We start from the raw sequence: 19,248 nt of genomic DNA on the forward strand, positions 1-19,248 counted from the left end.
ATTCAAAATATCAAAACGTACGAAGTAGTATTAGATCGTACCTAATTGATCTGACTATGGATGTTTTGTTATTATATAAATTTAAAATCGTAATATACATTTCCAATCCTTTTTGCATGATGTAGCCATTTGGCCCTATATATCTTTTTGTAAAATAAAATTATTTTAAAAAGCAAATTTTTAAATACGTTTCTGTTATTTAAGGATTAGGCTATATCCCTTTATTTTAAAACAGTGTTATTTTCTTTGTTTGCCCATAACTAAGAATAAATTTATCTAACAACAGTACGTTTGTAATATTTAAAAATAGGAGGTGTCGAGCGACTTTATATATAACCAAACCGACAGTCTTAACAACAAACATGGATTGATGACGTGAAACGGACTTAGTAAGAAACATTCTATATCAATTACTTTTCAGTGACAGTTCACACTATAGTACATCAAAACACCAAAGAAATGTTTAAATAACTTGACAATTGATCCTCAGTTCAACATTTATCATTTTTTTTCACCTGCCTACTCAATATTATCAGTAAAAGTGGCTTCAATCAATCCTGCATTCAACAACTGACTCTCATTCTCAACAATATCAAAATCAGTGGTTATGTCATGGGGCAAAGCTTCCACTGTACTGTCCCCATTCACTTCGATGTCCTGAAGATAGCTCAAACCCTCCACCATGTCGCTCCTGATCGGCTGCCCATTCAACAGACAATCCCCATTTAGATTGTTTAGATTGTATGAAAAGGTTTCGTCATTGTTCAAGGGTGTCGAAGGGTACGATCTAGAGTTGTTGTAATTTATTTTTGGAGGTTTATTGAATGGTAGAGGAGTGCTGGGAACAGACCGAGAAGGCAAAACTTGCGGTATACTGATTTCTTCATTGATGCTTTGCGAACGGACTAACCTCGGACTTGCGTACGTTTGTTGAGAAAAATCGCTACCATCCAAGCCGTTGTTAAACAACTTAAAACCAAATTCTCTCAAATTGATGTTGTTGGAAACGATATTCATACCGACGATGTCCATTGGCTCGTTAGGAGGATTTCCAGAAACTAGCATAGTTTTAACTTCGTCTGGGTCTTGTTCCGGTATTGTCGCGATCTCGGACAAATTATTTGTTGATATAAACACACTATTGACTGGATTAATCATGTTGTGTAATGGTACGGACCTGGACCTATAACCTTCTAAATTTGATTCTACATTTGATGTTAAAAACTGAGTTACTTCTGGTGAGGTTTTAGGAGGAATAGGTATCTTCCTAACTGCTGTATAACTGGGATTATAAGACACTTTACTAGTTGAATTTAGTAGTTTTTGCAGGACAGACTTATTATTCATTATAGGGCTTGGAGGCGCTGACATCGCCGTCGAATGCAAACCAGGTTGATTTTCTGGAGGAATCTCTATAGTGAGATCTATTTCTCGTTTTACTTTTAAATATTTTCGAATTTCATTCTTTAGACAGGCGTTTTGATGAGCCGGCTTGCTTCTTAAAACAGGCGTACTTCTAGGACTGACGAAAGGACTTACTGATGTACTAGAGCATTTAGAATGTATGCCACTTGGAGACTGTGGACCCGGTGATATAGGTGTAAAACTGAAATTTTTTCTTCTTGTATTTGGACTTGGTGGTACGGAATTCTCCGTGGCGGACATCTCGAAGCTGACCCTTCTCTTAACGTTAGCATTTGTGGTAGAAAGTTCTTGAAAATTCATAGGATTAACATGTGTAAAATTAGTTTGTACTGGCATTTGATTTTGACAAGTATTTGGAAAGGACACACTTTTTGGTTCCACTACCCTGTTTTCTAATATTGACGGTTTGGTGTCTACGATATTGTTTTGAACAAGCAGCTGCCTAAGCGTTGACAATTTTGATGTATCTTCCGATTCTGTTGTTTCTGGAAAGTTATTGTTGCAGAAGTATTTTGACAGTTCTTCTTCATGCTGACTATTATTTGTACCTACGATACAAAACAAACGAATTTAGTACTGTATTTTCCAAACATTAATATTATATGGCTACAAAATTAGCGATACGCTATTTTAGAAGTTATAGCAGTTACAGATATGGTACCTAAATAAATTCATGCCAAAATCATATAAGGCTTTAAAAGTATGGTTTGAAATCAACAACATTTTTGTGATTTTTTTTAAAACTATTGTAGAATTATTTCATTTTTAAATTAAAACTTCAACGAAAACTTCAAAATTTTCAAACCCCGCTTAATGAATTAAAAAAAAACTGTTAAAATCACTACAATATATTTATAGTAACAATTTAAAAACTTACCCAAATACTCATCCATGGCATCTTTATCGACACTGCTGACACTGTTGAGTCTTTCCCTGGTTAACGGAAAATCAGGGACATCACATTCATCATCACTGTTTCTTTCCTTAATTCTAGCTATATCATGTATATTATGTTGAGATCTGTGTTCAGCCTCAGCCTCTGGCAATATCAGCGGCTGCGGGTTGTACGACGCAATATCACAAGGTTGCAGTCTGGGCCGGACCGATTTGTACTTTAATTGTTTTTTGCTGGGCGAGGGCATTTCCAGACACGGGACTAAATCTGATGATGATACTGCTTGAAGTTTCGGTAATTGAACTTTGTTGCTGTTTGTGTTTATCACCAGCTGTGAGTCCTAAAAATTTTTATATTTTAACATAACTTTACACTTTACATTTGAATAAAATAATTTTAAACAATTACGAAGTACTAAGTAAAAAGAAAAAGGAATTTCTTGTCATGGTACCGTAATCACAGTTTTAAGAAAGCAACACCACGTAAAACATCAAACGACAAGCGTCCTGCAGCAGGAATACGAATAGCCTGAAGTGTCGGTGTATTATCGGAGACTGTTGGGAGTGGAATTGGTTAATCGACGGACAGGTGTAGCCTTCGGCATTAACAAGACACAGTATATTCCCTTGGCACACACTGGTCCTGCTGTATGATCGTAGTAAGATAGTAAGACTGTATGATGACTGTGATTAACTGTGAACCAGTCAAGAATTAGCTGGTCCCCCGGTCTGGATCAGATATCACCTGAGGCGGTGAGATGTTTAGGACGGGCGGAGCCCGCGTGGCTTCTGGAGCACATAAATGCACTGCTGGAAGCACAGACCTTTCCTGAGCCTTGGAGGACATCGAAGTTGGTACTGCTTCCCAAAGCTGGGGAAAAGTATCGATCCATCTGGCTTCTTCCGTGCGTCAGTAAGCTGTATGAAAGAATGCTGCGGGGACGTATCGATGACATGATTGAGAGGTCGGGAGGCTTATCTCCGAGGCAATTTGGTTTTTGTAAAGGGAGAAGCACGATTGACGCAATCGTGAGTGTATTCGAGGTATTGCGTAATAGAGGGGATGAACACCGTTGGGCGGCCCTGTTGTTCGATGTTAGGAATGTCCTGGATACCTGATGAACGTGGTAGCGGAATATCTGTCTGAGAGAAGAATTATGGTGGAGAAAGGCACGATTGTGGATGTGACGGCAGGTGTTCCCCAGGGATCTGTCTTGGGCCCGACGCTATGGAACCTGGCATATGACGGGATTATAAACTGTGAATATGGAGAGGGTACGACTCCCTTCGCATTCGCAGATGATCTCGCTGTGCTGGTAGTGGCGCGGGACGAGCCAGATTTTAAATACCTGGTACGGAACGTAGGCGGCGTCGTTCAAAAGAACTTGTTTGAGATGGCTGCAAATCTGATTTACTTTATTTTGTGTATTTTAGCAAAAAATATATATTTTTTATATTTTTTCCAGATCTTTTCGTAAGGTTTGTCACTTTAAAAAACCCGAAAAAGTGTTTTTTATGGATTTTGGGTGATTTTCCCCATTTTTCAATATATATCAAATCAAGGTTTTTATAGGTTATAATATAATATGAATTAAATGAGTCCTTTAGGTCATCGTTTCCCAATCGGTGGGTCGCGGACAGATTTCAGGTGGGTCGCGGTGTGGCTCTTACAGTAGTTAAGTGGTGTATCATCACGGGTGAGGGATGGGTCGCGAATATGAAATAACATCAGAAGGTGGGTCGCCAGACATAAAAGGTTGGGAACCACTGCTTTAGGTCATTCAAAAATTGGGCGAAACACCTTTAAACCCGCAAAAACATGGATTTTAGGGATTTAAAGATGTTTCGCCCAATATTTGAATGCTCTAAAGGACTCATTTACTTCAAATTATATATAACCAATAAAAAACCTTGATTTGATCTGTTTTGATGTCTAAAAAATGGAGAAAATCACCCAAAACCCATAAAAACAGTTTTACGGGTTTTTGAAGGTGACGCAACTTACGGAAAGAAATACAAATAATAAAAAAATAGACTTGCAGCCATTTCAAAAAATAGTTATAAGTAGCTGGTTTCGAAAAAAAAAATGCAATTTGAGTTATGTACCGGGTGTCCCAATAAGAATGGCTCTCGCCCATATCTCAGGAACCGTTTATAGTACAGCTTTGGGAAAAAAAATTATAACAAAAGTTGTCTCGGGAAAAGTCTGGAAATTATTTTCATAATTGTGGGTCCACCGCTAGAGGGCGTAATTGAATATCAAAAATTAAAAAATCTAAATTTTACAAAATTTTCCTAATGAAGGGGCACTGGAAATCCCATCAACGTATTCTTCATAAAATTCTGCGCATATTTAAGTTCACAAGTTTAAGTGTACCTTTGCAAATAAGAGGTGGGGGTGAGTGGGAACCTTGTTATGAAAAAATAGCTGTAAGTCCAGTTCTGCTAAATAGAATTTTGCAAATTTGGTCTTGTTGAAAACAGATCTGTTTCATCAATGTAAGAGTTATAATTTCGAATCAGCATAATAAGTAATATGCCAGCTAGGAGGCGTTATTTAATTTTTTTCAGAAATCTAGTTTTCTTTGGAAAATATTAAATACAAGTAGGCATGTTTAATCCTCTATTATAAAATTAGATTAAATTAGCAATATAATAGCGGAAACCGCATGTCGGTACCTTTTTTTTTTATCTCGAGATATCTTTAGAAACGTGTAAATTTTAAATATAACTGTTACTGTCACCGGTAAACTAAGTTAAGGAAAAGTAGTGTACTATGGAAAAAACAAAGAAACATTTTCTAGATGTTAACGTATATAAATATAATTAATTAACACAACAATAACACAAATAACACTATAAAATATAACAAAGAAATAAAAATAAAAATAAATATTGCACTTATATGCCATTAGAGTGAAAACTTAGTCTTTTGCTAGCAGTTGCCGCTAGGGCATCTATGCCATTTCGTTCGTTGCAATCCGGGACTGCACGCCGGAGTTTGTTTTGGTTGGATCAGGGAGAGCATCATATGTGCCTCCTGATGAGAGACTAATAAGTTTCGAAACCGGTAGAGGTGCTTGCTGCACTCTCTGATTGGACTAGAATATGGTGCGGCTGTATTTTCGTTTTGAAACGAAATTGAAAATGGTTTGGAGTACGAAGGGAACCATTCTCGTTGGAACTTTACCGCGCTGAGCAGATGGGACGTGAATTATAAATTGTAAAATTCCCTCATCTTCCTTAGTCTCAGCATCCGTATGGCTTGCAAATTGTAGAAGCCTCGGAGGTGTAACCAGAGAAGGTTCCCATTGTTTTCAGTCTGGTGGGATGTAGAGTAACATTATGTTGCTTTATATGCCATTAGAGTGAAAACTTTGTCTTTTAAATAAAAATAACTACTTAGTGATGACCTAAATGTTTAAATTGTTGCCCATCATTTTCGATGCAATCATTTACTACACTACTACTACACTACTCGAGAAAATATGATCCAGAGAATACGAAATGCCATTCAAAGCATTTCGAGAGCAGAAATTGAGACTGCTCTTCAATCTACTCTTGAAAGAGATGCGTGCATCGAAAATGATAGGCAACAATTTGAACATTTAGGTCGTCACTAAATAGTTGTTTTTATTTCTTTGTTATATTTTATAGTGTTGTTTGTCTTATTGTCGTTTTAATTAACAGGGCTTTTCAACGCTTCTCATTTGTTTCGAGCCTCTGTCATGTGTCGTATAATTCGTATATACTTTATATTAATATACGACATATGACGGAGGCTCGAAACAAATGAGAAGCATTAAAAAGAACTATTACAAACGTTGACATATGGAAAATGTTTCTTTGTTTTTTCTATAGCACACTACTTTTTCTTAACTTCGTTTACCGGTAACAGTAACAGTTATGTTTTTAAATTTACACGTTTCTGAAGATATATCGAGATGTAAAAATGGTATCGACATGCAGTTTTCGCTATTCTATTGCTAATTTAATTTAATTTTATAATACAGGATTAAAAATGCGTACTTTTATTTAATGTTTTCCAAAAAAAAACTAGATTTCTGAAAAAAATTAAATAACGCCTCCTAGCTGACATACCACTAGACTGGTTGGAAATTATAACTCTTACATTGATGAAAAAGATGTGTTTTCAACAAGACCAAGTTTGCAAAAATCGACTTAGCAGAACCGGACTTACAGCTATTTTTTCATAACAAGGTTCCCTCTCACCCCCACCTCTTATTTGCAAAGGTAGATTTAAACTTGTGAAATCAAATATGCCCAGAATTTTATGCAGAATACGATGATCGAATTTCCAGTGCCCCTTCATTAGAAAATTTTTGTAAAATTTAGATTTTTTAATTTTTGATATTCAATTACGCCCTCTAGCGGTGGACCCACAATTATGAAAATAATTTCCAGGTTTTTCCCCGAGACAACTTTTGTTATAAATTTTTTTTTCTCAAAGCTGTACTATAAACGGTTCCTGAGATATGGCCGAGAGCCATTCTTATTGGGACACTCGGTACAGTCAACCTACGGGTCTGTAAAAAATAGTTTTGGAAAATCCTACCTAAAAAAAATAAAAACAAAAAATGACGTTTTTGGTTAAGGGGGAGGGGGAAGGTGTTGGGTTAAAATTGCGCTGATTCTTATTTTTTATTCTCATAGAACGTAAAAAATGAAAAAAATTAAATTCTGGGGGGAGGTGTGCATACGGGTTTTAACAACAGGTTTTATTAGTATTACAGATATTACTTACCTGTTCAGAACTGCCCATGGTATCGCCATCTACTGCCGGCTTTTGGAAACTGTTGAAGTCAGGTAGCTGATTGAAATCCAGTGATTTATCACAGATAATTTTCGCCTGAGTCGGGCTGGTGCTGCTACTGCTGCTGGTTGTGCTGCTGCATTCTCCGCTTAGCAAGTTGACGTTGCCGTTGGTGGTCGTGGGAGAAAAGTTGGTCGTTACATTTTGGGCGGGAACGCTTTGCGAACGGGACTTTTTAACGCCTGGTTTTTGTTCTGATTTCGGTGACTAAACAAAATAATACAGAATTAATTCAATAGAAACTTTTTCCTTGTTAAAAATACTAAACTGACTTTCGTTAATGAAAAAATATTTAGCATTTGGTATATCTTCATCTAGAAATGTCGAAAATTCGTTTTGAATATTGGTCTAGAGTCTAGAGCTATTTTATTGCTGAAATTAAATCTTAAAATTGCATATATTAGTAATATAGGTAGGCAAAGTCTGCAGAAAGTGCGCTATTTTGATTATAAACAAAATAGCGCTTCGAAATATTTTTTTTGCCAATTATTGTTTTATAACTTCAAAGATTTTAACTTTAAACCAAAAACATCCAAATAAAAATTCACCGTAATTTAATTCTGTACAGATATTTTTTCCAATTTCCTTAGACGAAAATTTTCCTCCGAAAATCCGAGTTTATCACTAATTAAATATTTTGGTGACATAAAAGCTTTTTTGCAGTAGATTATATTTCCGGAAGCCGAAGATAATCTAACAAATAGTTTATCAACAATTAAATTGTTAATTAAAATTAACGGTCGCAATAATAACCAGAATAATTATGAATTTCGTATACAAAAGCACTATGCTATAAATGTTATAGCATACGTACTATAGCATACATATTATAAATGTTAAAAAATCGGGTAATATCATCAACAATGGCTTTCACAAAAAAGATTACTAAAATCATAAAAATATACACTGCGGTGCAGAAAAATTGATCCACTAAAAATTTTGTCATTTTTGATGTTTTGAATTTCCTAAACCTGTTGTTCGATTTAAGTGATTTTTTACCAAATTATAGCCTTACCCATTGACAATATCGATGTAATAATATTGTTGCTAGCCAGTTAATCTGTCATTGTATACCGGGTGTACGAATCAAACTGTTTTTTCTCAAAGTTCGCATCACCCTGTGGACTATTCTAGCATTTATAAAATACTGAAATTAAAACCCAACTATAGCCTCAGGTTTTCTTAACATTTTGTCTTTCGATTCATTCGCATATGTTGAATGATAAAAAAGTTAGGTACTTTAACAACTGGTCATGTTCGTCATCAGTACAGGGTGTTTCTAAATAAGTGCGACAAACTTTAAGGGGTAATTTTACATGAGAAAATAATGACAATTTGCTTTACAATCATATCCACACAAGCTTCGTTTCCGAGATACGGGATGTTCAATTTTTTTTTACAAACTGACGATTTATTTATTGCTTTAAAACCAGTTGAGATATGCAGATCAAATTCGGTGGGTTTTAAAACGTAGTTATTGCACATTTTTTGACATACAATTAAGAATTTTATATTCACCATTGGCGTGCGTACGGGTAATATTATCGGTCATAATACCCGTTTGCGCGCCACTGGTGAATATTAAATTTTTAATTGTATGTCAAAAAATGTGCAATAACTAAAAACCCACCGAACTTGAGTTGCACATCTCAACTGGTTTTAAAGCAATAAGTAAATCATCAGTTTGTAAAAAAAATTGAACATCTCGTATCTCGGAAACGAAGCATTTGCGGACATATGATTATAAAGCAAATTGTCATTATTTTCTCATGTACAATAACCCCTTAAAGTTTTGCGCAAATATTTTAGAAACCCCCTGTACTGATGACGAACATGGCCAGTTGTTAAAGTACCTAACTTTTTTATTATCCAACATAAGCGAATGCATCGAAAGACAAAATGTTAAGAAAACCTGAGTCTATAGTTGGGTTTTAATTTCAGTATTTTATAAATGCCAGAATAGTCCACAGGGTGATGCAAACTTTGAGAAAAAAACAGTTTAATTCGTACACCCGGTATCCCGGTAGGAAATTCGAAACATCAAAATTAAATTTTTAGTTGATCGATTTTTTTGCACCGCAGTGTATAATATGACGTTTAATTTACCGTACCTGTGTTCGTTTCTTACGTTCCCTTCCTTCGTGCCTCTCTTGGATTTTCCTTTGAAGCTGTAACTGCATCTCCCTGTGTTTTGTAACTTTTACACTTCCGTCATCTATGAAATATAAAAAAATGTGATAATATATTGTTGATATATAAGGTGTGCCAAAAGTAGTGACTGAGCCGGTCGAATATTTTGCAAAATGAACATCGGATCAAAAAACTGAAAAATACGTGTTCAATATTAACACCAAACACGACCGCTATCACCACCCCCTGGAGGTATTTTGGAGGCATTTTTTCGAATTGTGGATAGATGGCGTTATGATCGGAAAAAAAGTATTTATCGAGATAACCTAGGGAAATTATAGAAACGGTCTAATATCTCGAGAAATACACTTTCATATAAAAAACCAAAAAACAGGTGTTTAAAAGTTAAAAGTTTAAAAGTTTTTTTAAATTTGTCATGTTTTTGAAATACACGTTTTTTAGTTTTTCATTTGAAAGTGTATTTTCCGAGATATTAGAACGTTTCTATAATTTATGTACCTAGGATATCACGATAAATAGTTTTTTCCCATTATAGCGCCATCTATTCAGCAAAAAATATTTCGAATAAAAGTTACTTATTTTTACGTGACGAAACCAAATCTATGATAAAAAGTGGGGGTTCCTATTTAAGGTTTTAAAGTTAGCCCCCACCCCACCTCCTGGAGGTGGAGTCGTGGGTCGTACTTGGTGTCATTCGATAGATTTTTGAAAAATATCGAACACATATTTTTCAGTTTTTCGATGCGATGTTCATTTTGCGAAATATTCGACAGTCCCGTTACTTTTGGCACACCCTATATAGTGCCCAAAGATTTATTATAATTTATGCGCTCCATTAATAAAGGTTTTATCAACAGGTATTTGAAACTTGGAAACTTACCTTTAGAAGATGACATTCCAGCAGCACTAATTTTGGATGCAGCTTCCGATCCAGTACCAACAAGATGGTTTAAAATTAGATGGTACGCCAAACACTGAATAGATGAAAATGGTTGGGTGAAGTGGCACTCGGACCATTCCTTTACAATCAACCAGGCAGCTGAAGCCAAACTTGATTGACTAAATGAACCTTCGGCGAACTAGAAATAACAATCGAAATTTAGATTACTTTCATTAATTTTTATCTTCTTAATACTGAAACTTTACTATACAGATTTGACTAATTAAATGGATGGCAATTCCTAAACAAACTTTACTTTACTCTTTAACGAAATTCATATTTTTGACATACGTCGTATAAAATTGATAAAATTTTATATCTGATGGTTGAGTTTTAGATTTTAGACTATGCAGAGCATTTTATGAAAAATAACTTTTTGTCGTATATGTAATTGATAATAAAAAAGTTTTCCATATGGTTCCTAGTTACGCAGACATACTATATAAGAGCTCAACATTTTTGAATTTTCAAATTAAAATGCCATATTCGGATTCAGCATAATCAAAAACAAAATAGAAACATATTTTATCAAAGTAAAATGATAAATTCAACGATGTTTTTAAAATTATTTATACACAAAAATTGTTATTATTTAAACAATTAATAAACAATTAGCGGCAAAATCTTTGAGTAGAACTTTTTATCTTAATATGTATATAAACTAACAAAAAAAGTTTTAGAAAAATATAAGCTTGTTTGAATTTTTCCGAAACAATGCATGCTTTCGTTCTCTATTGACCCCCCTAATGAGCTAATAATTTTCATTAATTACGCTATCAGTTTTTCCTGATTTTTCAATTTATTTTAGATTTGTCATTATGGCTTATTGTACCTTGCTCCTCATTATCTAGCAGACAACCTTGAAAAATAAGATGATCTTTTCTACACGGACATATATGTTAACAGAGTACAAATAGTATTATTTAGGATCACATCAAAATGAAATGATATACTAAACCGAGGTATTTGATAGTGGCAACGTTGCGGACGCTGAAACAGCTTTCCTATGAACAAATTGTGGACACAGAAATGCCGGCTTGCTGTAATATGGTATATTGGGACGTTCCAACAATAGCAAAATATGTGGATGCAAAATTGCTATCGCAGTGAAAGTAAAAATTATCTTTATTCTTAGAGTATATAGAAAACTGAGTCGATGCCGAACTAGCCATGGTTGCGGGATAGCCAACAATGTTCTAAAATATAGATATACATCAAGTTTTCGAGTGGACGCACAAACATACCTATGGTAAAAGGATGCAAATGGTGGTAGGATTTATATATAGTCTCCCGTTTTATACCGCTGACGCGGCTTTGGGATTATAGCAGGGTAGTCTGTTATATCTAGGGCCTACGGTATACAAGGAAAGTAACAGGGCCAGTGCTACGCTTCAACCGCCTATTACTACCCCTGGTTTTACCCACGGTACTCATTTTATTCAGGCTGAGTCGACCCGAGTTCGAGATATTTGAAGTTAAAAATGAAACAACACAGTTATTTTGATTAATTTATGATATGATTAATATTTAAAAATTATTTGTACCCAGTACTTTAAAACTATTTGACTAATTATTATCATACTTGGCAGAAAGTATAAGTACATACTGTACACCCTACTAAATTATGTTAAATAATCGTTTCTGGCTACTACCAGAGGCGTACGACAGGGGAAAGTTACTGATCACCCTTCCCAAATTCTACACCACTGACGGAATTGCTATTTTAGTGTAGTTTTTAGATTTTCCAATACTTTTTATGTAAATAATATACTCTTCATTTGTAACGATAAAATCGTTAGTTTTCGAAATATTTAAGTTAAAAATGAAGCGACACAACACATTAATCAAAATAACTGTGCCGTTTCATTTTCAAGTTCAAATATCTCGAAAACTAATAACTTATCGTTATTAATCAAGAGTATGTTTACATAGAAAGTATTAGAGAATTGAAAAATTTCGCTAAAATAGTAATTCCCCCAGTGGCGTAGAATTTGGGAACGGTCAACCAATCACTATCCCCTGCCGTACTCCCCTGGTAGTAGCTATAAACTTTTATTTATCATAATTTAGTAGAGTGTACAGCACCCACACTTTCTGTCAAGTATGATTAGGATTCGTCAAATAGTTTTAAAGTACCAACTAGGTAAAAAAGGTTTTTAAATTTTTAAATAGAACACCCTGTGACTCAATACGGAGCAACATTTTATTTAAGTGATTTACGACAGGGGAAACCTGTCGTAATTTTATTTAAGTGATTTGGGTTAAATCTTAATATTTTGAGGTCTCTAGTATCTATACTACCAGAGGCGTACGGCGGGGGAACGTGAATGGTTGACCCTTCCCAAATTCTACGCCACTGGCGCAATGGCTATTCTAGTACAATTTTTTGATTCTCCAATACTCTCTATGTAAAAAACATCCTCTCCATTCGTAACGATAAAGCCATTAGTTTTCGAGATATTTGAAGCTAAAAACGAAGGAGCATAATACATTAATCAAAATAAGTGTGCCTTTTCATTTTTAACTTTAAATACTTATCTCGAAAACTAATGACTTTATCGTTACGAATGAAGAGTATATTATTTGCATAGAAAGTATTGGAGAATCTAAAAATTATGCTAAAATAGCAGTTTCATCAGTGGCGTAGAATTTGGGAAGGGTAAACCATTCACTTTCCCCTGTCGTACGCCTCTGGTATTAACCACAAACGATTATTTAACATAATTTAGTAGGGTGTACAGTACCTACACTTTCTACCAAGTACCATAAGGATATGTCGAATAGTTTTATAGTACCAGGCACACATAGTTCTTAAAGTTTTAAATAAAGAATAAATTATTAAAAAATATACTTTAAAATATTTGACATATCCGTGTGATACTTGGCAAAAAGTGTAGGCACTGTACACTCTATTAAATTATGTTAAATAATCGTTTCTGGCTACTACCAGAGGCGTACGACAGAGGAAAGTGAATGGTTTACCCTTCCCAAATTCTACGCCACTGATGAAACTGATATTTAAGCATACCTAATTTTTAGATTCTCCAACTTTCTGTGCAAATAATATACTGTTCATTCGTAACGTTAAAATCATTAGTTTTCGAGATATTTGAAAAGGCACACTTATTTTGATTAATGTATTATGCTCCTTCGTTTTTAGCTTCAAATATTATCTCGAAAACTAATGGCTTTATCGTTACGAATGAAGAGTATGCTTTTTACATAGAAAGTATTGGAGAATCAAAAAATTGCACTAAAATAGCAATTCCGCCAGTGCGTAGAATTTGGGAAGGGTCAACCATTCACGTTCCCCCGTCGTACGCCTCTGGTAGTAGCCAGAAACGTTTGTTTAATATAATTTAGTGGATTGTACAATACCTGCACCACTTACCAAATTTCGTGTTGTTGTCCCATGCCTGTCAGGAAATATTCAAAACTAAATAAAATAAAAATTTAATTTTGAGACCCTGTATTTCGGTTATTATCAACTTTTGTACTAAGGTAAGTTAGCTTAAATCGACCTATTTTAAGCTCAGGAATCTAAGGTTAAGCTATGGTCCATTCTTTACCAAACACCCTGTATATCCTGATTATAAAGCAAGACCCACATCATTTCAAGAATATGACTTACACCACTTTGGTTTTTAACACCCTCATTTAACGAATTATTTTATTTATTTAAGACCTTCGTGACTATACCATATCGTAACATATCAAGTGTTGCATATGGTTGAACTCGTATTGAAGTGAGGATTCCAATAATACGAAATCCAGAGTGCTGCATTTAAAAAACCAAAGTGACTAATGATACCACAAAAATGGTAAATCTGGCAACATTGCAAGCGTCAAATTTTAATTTGAAATATCCATATTGTATCTTGGTATTGTAGAATAAGCGTACCTCGGTTTTTGTACAATTCGGGCCAGAGATAATTAGGTGTTTCAAGACTTTTGGTTCACTCTGTATATAAGAACTATATCAGTGGTTGTTATGACTTGACAACATTTACTTACCAATGGTTTATCAGCCAGGTCTGGTAATAAAGGAGATTTTAATTTGGTACATCGTCTTAAACCAGAGTAACAATACCTTGAATTTCCTCTTGTACCTAATCTTCGAGCTCTGATTTTTGGATAAACTTGTTTCATTACTTTTCCAAAATCCGCTTGAGATAATGATTTGATAGTGTTGTTCGCACAGTAATTACTAAAATAATCAGAAAAAAAAATAAAGATGGAAAATACATACTTATTGTCAAATACATAATATAGCATCGGCAATATAGGCAACATAATACACTCACAGACAAAAATATTGCATATTTTGAAATTAACGTGTGAAATAAAATTTTTTGTGCTGCCCCCAGTGTCATAGAAATAGGATTTCTTTTTCGAATGCGATGTTTTTAAGTGTCATATAAATGGTATAATCGGATTTAAATTTGATATGAGCAATATGGCGGCCAATATAGTTTTTAAATTGAATCTCATCAAGGTAAGTATCCACTATTCTACCAACATGAAGACCTGCGTCATGGGGCATTAACACGAATTTGTTATCCAATATGGCTGGCAAATGGCAAAACATGATCTTCTAAAATGTCTTCATGCACATATCAGCTGTCATTCACACAATCACCTCCACAAGTTTAAATCGCCTTTCCAAGAAATACCACTCCATTGCACTATACCACCACTACCAAAATTAACACTCTGTATGAGGTTACATCTGGCATACCGTTCATCATATGGAAGCAAGATTTACAAAACTTCGTCTACAGAAGAGTTGGTGAACAATATGTCAGTTGTAACCTCATACAGGGCGTTAGTGCTACGGAGCGGTATTGTTTTGAAAGAACATACCGAACACGTGGAGGTGATTAGGCGAATGAAAACTGATATGTACATTGAAAACATTTTAAAAGATCATTTTTTGTCATTTGAAAGCCACATTGGATATGGCATATTGGTGCTAATGCACATCTTCATGTCGCTAGCATAGTGAATACTTACCTTGATGAGATTCAATTTAAACATTATACTGGCCAACATATAGCCCAGATCAGATTTAAATCCGATTATAGCATCTATATGATACTTGAAAACATCGCATTCGGAAAAGAAATCCTTTTTCTATGATACATGGGGGCTATGAATATAATATTGGTATAAATGTGTTGTCTAGAGTTGATGAGATGAGAGATCTTGGAGTAATTTTTGATAAACAATTAAATTTTAAATCTCACCTGCGTGTTCTATCATCTAATGCTAACAGATCTCTAGGTTTTGTAAAAAGGAATACAAAAGTTTTTTCTGTATCCGTGCTTCGAGTTTTGTATTGTTTAGTTCGATCATCCCTAGAGTATGCTTCCATTATTTGGTCTCCTTATTATGAGGTTGACAAAGTCTTAATTGAGAATATTCAAGTATATATGTTTTGCTCGATACGCTAGATTTAAATTGCAGATTCTCAATAATTTTAACAAGAATGATGTTCTTCAGCATTTGAATTTGTCACTTCTTGTAAGGCCGATGTCAGATTATGCGTTTTGCCCGGATGCGTTTCCGCCGCATCCGGTGAAAACGCATAGTGTGACAGATCGGTCCGGTTGTGTTGGCAACGGATGCGTTTTGAGTCATCGGTACGCGCTTACAAACTGCACCAGACTAAACGCATAGTGTGACAGGTCGGTCCGGTTGTGTTGGAAACGGATGCGTTTTCACTGCATCCGGTCAAAACGCATAATGTGGCATCGGCCCAAATAGACGAATAAAACTGGAAATGCTTTTTATCTATAAACTAATTAACGGCTTTGTTAACTGTCCTGAATTACTATCGGAAATCCGAATTAATACAACCAGTTACAACTTACGAAATCCTTCTTTATTCTATAATGAGTATCACCGTATGATAGAAATGATCCGATGACTAGAGCTCTTAGGCACTTTAACACATATACTGTTGATCCATTTTTTAGTTCAATGTATTCTTTTAGGCAATTGTTAGGTTGTGTTGATCATGTTTAGTTTGTTTATGGTGTTACATCATATTTTTAACATGTTTTATATTGTCTTTTATTTTTTATTGTCTATGTTAGAATTTAACTATGTCAACTATTTTATAATTCATTGCATTACTTTTTTGAACAATGGTGAAACCGTTAATAAATAAATAAATAAATAAATAAATAAGGATAGTAGCACAAAAAATTTCATTGCACATGCATATGCAATATTTTTGTCCGTGATTATATATGTATGACTTATAGACCAATCAAGTTAGTAAAAAATAAGCCGTTTTTCGACATAATTGAAAAGACGAGGTTTGACAGTTGAAATGTGTAGCATGAGATATTACAAAAAGGCTACTATCTTGGGATTCATCAATTTTTTAGTGGAAGATTTTTTAAATAAACAATCAAAACGTCAAACTTAGTTTTTTGCTTATAACTTAAAAACTTGTTTATCTAGAAATTTCACGTCCACAGGTAACTTTTTCAGAAAAAAAAGATACATCGAATGAGATACACCAAATTAAAATCGGTTAATAAACAAAAAAGTTATTGCAAAACGGACGACAAAATCACTGTTTTTGAATATTGTTAATAACAATTTTATTGTTTATTAAAATATGTTTAAATATACCTAAACTTGAGGGCATTATGGTGTTTGAATGGTGTGCAAAAAATGGTCCAGATCTGTTAAGCAGTTTTTGCAAAATTTAATTTGTTTATAAAATTTTTTGAAAAACGAGCTAAGTTCTGAGGCTGGTCCAGTTAATATGGCTGAATGTATCTCAATAATCAGGGATTCATTTCCTTCGTTAAGATGTATACTAATACCCTATGAAAAAGAAAGTAAAAAAAATTACATGTACGTACACAAAATTATTTGTTAATAAATAGCAGTTTTTAAGCTTATAAACAATTACAATAATTTCGTAGAAATTAGATCAAATTAAATGGCAATAAAAAATACTGAAAGCTGGTTAAAATACACAACTTATAAAAAAAATTTTTAGGTCCTACGACCTTTGGGGTCTGAGATAGCCCCTTTTTTGAAAAAATCACTGTTACGTTAATTAACAACACTAAAATCTGAAATTAACCAATCTTTTATAAGAAAAGTCAAAGTTTTTAACAAAGTTTTTTGCAAGAAAAAATGTTAAAAATTGTTTAAACAGTATTGTTATAAAGAAAGAGTATTTTGCGTTCCGATTAAAGTAAAAAAAAATGATGGGCGCAGCCGAATGAGAATAAATTCGCGGACTAGCATTCGCTAGCGCTAGACCGTTGCAGCCCATTTGTTAACATTGACAGTATACCGGATTTGAAGCTTAATATTATATTTATATATTTTGGTAGAAACTTGAATTTTATGAATATTATTATGTTGCACATTTATTTAGTAAAATTATATTTTAAATAAGTAAATTTAAAAAATAACAATAAAAAGGCCACAAAGTCAAAATATGCAACAGAAAAAAAGTTACGCGACCTTATAGACGAGTGGTACTCCCCCAAAAAAAACGCTCATTTCTCGAGATATCAACCACGGTGTGGTGAAAGGCTAATTTTGGTCTTACTTTATACTTTTGATGGTGCTGAAAACGAAAATGAGTTTTATTTTGAATTTTAGATGGGGAAACATTGTCAAAATCGCAATTTTAGCCTAAAAATAAAAAAAATGAAATCACGTATTTCTTAAAATTAAAAGTTACACCACTTTTTTCTATAAAACATCCTGTTCTCTGTACTCTAGATTTTAACTTAAAATTAATTAAACAGCTAAATTTCAAATTGTGTTACTCAACTTTTGCGATTAAACTTTGCAATTCAAGAATCTGCACCTTTTACTTCAAACAATTTATAACTTTCTTTATGGCAAGACAGAAATATTGAAGCAAGTCCCATTGTCTTCAGAAAGGTGAGAAATATATACTATAAAAATATCAGAAAAAAATATTACAATGGAACAGAGTTGTAGCAAATTAAACTCAAAAACACGTGATTTTTTTTTATTTTTAGGGTAAAGTTGCGATTTTGATAATGTTTCCCCACGTAAAATTCAAAACAACCCTAATTTTAGTTTTCAGCACCATAAAAAATATAAAGTATGACCAAAATTAGTATCAGTATCTCGAGAAATAAGCTTTTTTTGGAGTGTGCCGCTCGTTTATAAAGTCACATAACATTTTTCCTATTGCATATTTTAAATTAAATTTTTTTGGAAAACTTCTTCATGAATTATATTTTATTTCTGTGTTAATTAAAATTATAAATTAAAAAGTTTGTCACTCAACTTTTTTAAGTAAACATGAAACTAACGAAATCTGACGACAAAATGTTTAAAAATTAACAACTTCTCTTTTAACGTGTTGAGTCATTTTGGACAAATCTCATTGTTATTTAAATGCTTCAAAGATAACACAGTAAAATTTTCAAAAGGAAATATTTACAGCGACCAAAAATACAGTGCGTTAAAATTGAAAAATCGTCAAAATTTATTTTTCGAATTTTTGCATAAAATTTGATTTTTGAACATGTTCCATTAATTCTAGAAAAAAATTAACTCCATATTCGGATTCAGAGACCTCGAAAACATAAGGAATGACAAAAATTTGTCATTCACCTTAAAGTGGATTTTTGTGGTCCGGATAACGTAATTTTAATAGTTGCTGCCGCATGCCGGTCACCAACCGCGCCCACTATTCAGTCAGTCGACTACGCCCGCTATTTTTTACTTTAGTCGGAACGCAAAATACTCTGTGTTTATAACACTCCTATTTAAACAATTTTTTAACATTTTTCTTACTAAAAACTTTGTTAAAAACTTTCGACTTTTCTTATAAAAGATTGGTTAATTTCAGCTCTTAGTGTTGTTAATTAACGTAACAGTGATTTTTTCAAAAAAAGGGGCTATCTCAGACCCCAAGGGTCGTAAGACCTAAAAATTTTTTTGAAAGTTGTGTATTTTAATTAGCTTTCCGTATTTTTTATTGCCA

At 33.7% G+C, this 19,248-nt stretch overlaps 1 protein-coding gene across 2 annotated transcripts in view; it reads right to left on the reverse strand.

Moving 5' to 3' along the window:
• Positions 1–458: 458 nt before the first annotated feature.
• Positions 459–19,248, reverse strand: part of LOC126885871 (uncharacterized) — a 32,092-nt gene continuing 13,302 nt past the window's right edge. For both annotated transcript variants that reach the window (XM_050652659.1, XM_050652660.1), the window contains exons 3-8: positions 14,259–14,451; positions 10,185–10,383; positions 9,265–9,368; positions 7,085–7,360; positions 2,303–2,660; positions 459–1,973 (exon numbers count right to left, since the gene is read on the reverse strand). In XM_050652659.1, coding sequence (XP_050508616.1) covers positions 520–1,973; positions 2,303–2,660; positions 7,085–7,360; positions 9,265–9,368; positions 10,185–10,383; positions 14,259–14,451 — 2,584 coding nt within the window. In that variant the 3' untranslated portion in view covers positions 459–519. The remainder of the gene's footprint in view (positions 1,974–2,302; positions 2,661–7,084; positions 7,361–9,264; positions 9,369–10,184; positions 10,384–14,258; positions 14,452–19,248) is intronic.

The sequence above is a fragment of the Diabrotica virgifera genome, chromosome 6 (genome assembly GCF_917563875.1).
Source record: "Diabrotica virgifera virgifera chromosome 6, PGI_DIABVI_V3a".
Classification (NCBI taxonomy): Eukaryota; Metazoa; Arthropoda; class Insecta; order Coleoptera; family Chrysomelidae; genus Diabrotica; species Diabrotica virgifera.